The sequence below is a fragment of the Gavialis gangeticus genome, unplaced genomic scaffold (genome assembly GCF_001723915.1).
Source record: "Gavialis gangeticus isolate Ggan-Ray unplaced genomic scaffold, GavGan_comp1, whole genome shotgun sequence".
Classification (NCBI taxonomy): Eukaryota; Metazoa; Chordata; order Crocodylia; family Gavialidae; genus Gavialis; species Gavialis gangeticus.
Window position 1 is genome coordinate 99,444,029 of NW_017729025.1, and position 4,860 is coordinate 99,448,888.

Here is a 4,860-nt window from a genome sequence, read left to right on the forward strand (position 1 = left end):
GGTGGGCGGGTGGGGAGTGCTGGTGTCCCAGCAGGCTCTCACCTGGTCGCCGGGCAGGCTGGGTGGGCTGGCACAGCCGAAAAGTTCCCTGCGCAGCAGATTCCCATCGTACTCCAGGAACGTCAGGTAGAGGTTTCGGAAGAACTCCACATGCTTGTTCTTCACACGCAGCTTCTTAGGTGAGTTCCAGTGGATCACCTGGGAAGTGACAGCTTAAAGTGTGAGGCCAAGAGTCCACCAAGCTCTCGCATTCCTCCATCCTGCTCTGGGACATGTGTTTCACTGCAGCACCCAAACACTCCATCCCCCAAGTCCAGGGGGCAGCTGGCCAGGAGATCCAAGTGCCCTCAGAAAGGGAAATCTGAGGGCCCAGCTCAGTCATGGCCAGAAAAACCCACCTTAAGATCAGAGACCTCTGTGTAGCACTGCTCGGAGCGGGTGTGGTCTGACAGCTGCACGTTCCAGAAGCAGGGGAGCTGGTACACCAACACGGGGTTCTGCTTGATCACTGCATTAAAGATGTCCTGGAAGAGGGACAGCAGGACAGTGAGCCCACACTTCCTGACAGCCTGAAGGGTGGGGAGCAGAGGAGGGGACCAGAAGGCTTGGACTTGGGGGGTGGGGGGGTCCCTGTCATAAGGCCACCCACAGTTGGATACAGTGACCAACCCCTCCCTCCCAGAGGACTGTGGATTAAGAGACCAAGAGACCAAGGCAGGGCTGGAGCCTGCAGGTCTCTTGCATGGATCCTGGTGTGCAAGCTCAACACCAGGGCTGTCTGCAAGGTCTGTAGCAATGTCCCATGGCCCCAGAGATCCCTCTATCTCCTGCACCCAGCTTGCACTGGGGCAGAGCTGGGATCAGGACTGGCATGTACCTGATCTGCCAGTGAGGTGGAGAACATGCTCATGAGCTCCCGCTCCGCCGTCAGCCGCCACATCTGCTCCCAGCCAATCTGTCGCAGGCGCTCCAGGAGCAAAAGGATCACCCCTGGGGAGGAAGGGAAGAGCATAAGGTCACAGAACACCCCCTCGCAAGGCAGCACCAGCCAGCCCATGGCCTGCATCTGGTGCTATGGACCCAGCTTAGCCCACTCAGTAGTAACTAGAGCACACTGGGTCACCCAGGTGCACGTTGTGGGAGCCCAGCTCTGCCATACAGAGCTCAGCCTCATCCCACACAGGATTCTCAAGTGGGTGCAGAGTGGAAGGTACACTCACACTCCAGCCATAAAGGCAGGCTGAGCCATCTCTGCAAACCATCACCGTGAGCCATGGCAGGAGCACAGAGGAGTGGATGCTACGGGCCACCTTCCCCTCCGGCCTGAGCTCCAGTTCAGGTTGGAGCAACCCACTAAATGAACTGAGCTCCTGGGACCAGCTATTCCTGTTCCTAGACCAAAGACTAGGCGCTGTGTGTCAGGGAAGCCCCAAGTGTGGCTGCCAGCAGAATGAAAGGGCCCTGCAGAGCTGTGCAGAGTTCCTCATGGCTGAAGTCACCTAGCATTGGATCCCAGTGGAGTCTGATCTCCCCGTTAGCTCCCTGTCCTCTAGTCTATCCCCATACCACAGCAGGAATGACTCAAGGGTGCCATCACTCTGCAGTAGGACAGTGGCCATTGCTCCTTCCCAGTAAAGCCCAAAGTGCTGGGCAGGGGCAGGCTCCTCACCCTGCTGCCCCCTGTTCATACCACAGCTTTGAGTAGTGTATGTGGTTTGTGCAAGGCCAGGCACATGCAATTAACCCTGCCCCAAAAGAGCTGCCCCTACAGATGCTTCACACTCACCTGTGTTGAAGCCGCGTCCCAGTGCTGGCCATGGCCTGTGGTTCTTCCACAGGTTCCCTAGATACCAGTCACTCTGGTTCTCCACCAACCCAATCACCTGCTTCTCTGCAAGAGAGGAAGGCGCATGCAGGCAACCCACCTCACCAGAGGGTCACGTGTCCCAAGCAGGCCTACAGGTGAAGCTTAGGGGAAGCAGGGCAAACAGAGCTGGCTCTTCTCCCAGGGCTGCAGCCACTCAACCCAGGTCCCAGAGCCCCATTACCAGAGCTCCCCCTTACCAGAGAACTTCCCAAAGACGGCCCACAGCTCAGCAATGTCAGTGGCGAAGGTAATGTCTGTGTCCAGCACGATGACCTTGGTGAGGTTGGGGGGCAGTGCCTTGGTAAGTGTCAGCTTCATCAGCCCATAAATCCCTGAGTAGTGCTTGTTGGGAATCCAGGACACCTCTGGCTATAGTAGGAACAGAAGTGGGGTTGGCTGTCAGGGCTGCGGCAGCCATTCCTGAACCCTCCCGGGACAAAACCATGAGCCAGATATTTAACAACCCTCCTAGAAATAGAGGGGGAAGCAAATGGGGTGCCCCCTGCCTGAAAAATGATCCCCTGTACACCACTAACTGAACTCCACAGCTGCCAGGGCCTACAGAGGGGCACAGCCAAGTCCCAGAGCCTAGCAAGGCAATGTGACTGCCCTCCAGCCAGTGCTGTCCCTGTGCTGGGTGCCAGGCTCTCAGGAGTCATAGCGTGCTGAGGTTTTCCTTGGCTATAGTACAGCGCTCTTGCTGTCCAGCCATATATTTGCCAGTGCCAATCCCACAGTATGCACCATGCATTGCAGCTGCCACTAGGCGGCACACAGACCTCAGGTTCATTCTTCATTTCCCTTTTCAACCAGGAGCCGGAAAGCATTTCTCAATCCATGGGGTCATGACCCAAAAGCGGGCCACAAGAAAGGGTCATGAACAAACTTTAAAAATGGATTCTCCTTTAAAAGGAGAAAAACATGGGAAACCATGGCTTTTCCCCTCCAGGTTGGCAGAGCTCCAGCCGGTGAGGGGCTGCTTGAGGCCCCCCCAATCCCCACATACCTACCCTCTGCTCCAGACACTGGGGGCTGGAGGCAGTGGGTTGGGAGTGAGGGGCACCGGGTCAGGATTGGCCATTGATGTTTACAAATGGGCCCTGGTACAAAAAAGGTTGGGAACCATTGCCCTAATGGGTCTGCCCACCCTGAGGGCTGGTGAGCAGCAAAGGTGGAAGAGGCCTGTGAGCATTCAGCCACTCCCACAGGGCCTGTGTAGGATTGGCCCCACAGCACAGCTCTGTGACAGGCAGCATTCAGTGCATAGGGCACTGGCTCCCTGCCCTGGGAGACCTGCCCCACGGTTATGTGTCAGGCTGTCTCTGAAGGCTCAGCCAAAACGCCCTTCTGTTGTGCCCCGCACCCTCTGAGCCAGCCTGACTAACCCCTGCACCCATGTGGGACTCACAGCCCAGGCCCCTGCAGATATTAGCCTCCTGCCTCCCTCCTCTTCACTGCCAGCCGTCCTGTCTTGTCATCTCTCCTTACAGCCCACCCCTGTTGTCCTTGTGCATCCCTCTGATACCAAGGGGCTGGGAGGGGAGCACCATGTACCAGGTGTCTAATGTCTGCTTCACAACATGAGACCACAGGCAGATGGGATACAGTTATGTCCCCTGGGCTGTACAAAGGATCCTTCCTTCCCCGGTCTCTGGACATGATGACACTGGCACAGCCAGTCCCATAGGAGCTTAGCACAGCTCTATCCCAGTGCAGCTCTCGTCTCTGGGCCCCTCTCAGCCTTTTTAGTCACTGCATGTGTTTGTGGTCTCCGTATTCCCTGACCTTAGCTCCGCCTTCTTATCCCCCAAGGTCTGGAATAGCCTGCCACCGGAGGTGGTTCAAGCACCTACATTGAACACCTTCAAGAGAAAATTGGATGCTTATCTTGCTGGGATCCTATGACCCCAGCTGACTTCCTGCGCTTTGGGTGGGAGGCTGGACTCGATGATCTTCTGAGGTCCCTTCCAGCCCTAACGTCTGTGAAATCTATGAAATCCCCTGAACACAGCACTAGCATGCCATGTCCTCCTCCTGCTGGATCTTGAGTAACAAGGCTGACCTCTGATCCCCACAGGTCTCCTTCTGCCCCCATGTGCCACCCACTGCCTGGTCCCACCCTTCCTACATCCAGTTTGGAGTCAAGACAACAATTTGTGTCCAAGCCACTGTGAGTCAGTAGGACAGGCTCAACCCACCCTTCAGCAGGGCCATGTGGGAGCAGTTTCCAGTCTCTATAGATCAAGACTCACTCACAAGTGCAGGAGAAAGGCACAACCCCTCGGCAACCAATTGCCTCTGTATCAGCAAAAGGGGAACAGATGCCAGGAGGAGAGCAGGTGAGGGGAGACCAGCACCAAAAGAGCGCCTAGCCTGGTGACCACTGTTCTCTCACCCACACACCCTGGAGAGCACCTTCCCAGATACCGAGTGGGGAAAGACAAGTGGGGTGAGGAGGGAGGGTGAGAGTGCACAGGACAATGGGGGCTCCTGCCTTCAAGTTGTCGGCATCATAGAAGCTGACGTGGACGGAGGGTACCATCCAGGACTGGAAGAGAGTCTGCAAGATCTGGCGAGCCACCAAGTCCGTGATGAGGTGGAAATGAAGAGGGTTCTTCCTGCAGGGTGGAAGGAAGCGCAGGCAGGCTCACTGAACCGCTACCCCCCCCAGTGACCCTTGCCAAGCCTGGAACAAGCCAGGACAGGCCCCACTGCCCTACCCCTTCCATGGGATTTGTTCCTCCCTCAGCCCTTGTCCCTGGGACCCTCTGAGCCCTCCCTACAGTAACAGAGGATCCCAGGCACCATGCTGGAGAGGGGTGACAGGTGAGGTCCCTTCTCACAGGGCAGATCTCCCTGCTGTTCATCCTCTCCCCTCCCTGGACTGCTGCAGGGCTGAGAAGCCACAAGGCAGGTACAGTTCATTTTTGCTCCTCATTGTATCTGAGCCCCCAAAATCTGAGGTGGTAGTAGAAGTGGAGCCCTTCTGCCCC

General features: G+C 56.8%; 1 protein-coding gene across 8 annotated transcripts in view; it reads right to left on the reverse strand.

The window, feature by feature from the left end:
* Positions 1 to 4,860, reverse strand: part of LARGE2 (LARGE xylosyl- and glucuronyltransferase 2) — a 100,183-nt gene that overhangs the window by 56,271 nt on the left and 39,052 nt on the right. For all 8 annotated transcript variants that reach the window (XM_019519312.1, XM_019519311.1, XM_019519310.1 and 5 more), the window contains exons 5-10: positions 4,362 to 4,485; positions 2,065 to 2,236; positions 1,787 to 1,891; positions 878 to 990; positions 399 to 524; positions 43 to 198 (exon numbers count right to left, since the gene is read on the reverse strand). In XM_019519312.1, coding sequence (XP_019374857.1) covers positions 43 to 198; positions 399 to 524; positions 878 to 990; positions 1,787 to 1,891; positions 2,065 to 2,236; positions 4,362 to 4,485 — 796 coding nt within the window. The remainder of the gene's footprint in view (positions 1 to 42; positions 199 to 398; positions 525 to 877; positions 991 to 1,786; positions 1,892 to 2,064; positions 2,237 to 4,361; positions 4,486 to 4,860) is intronic.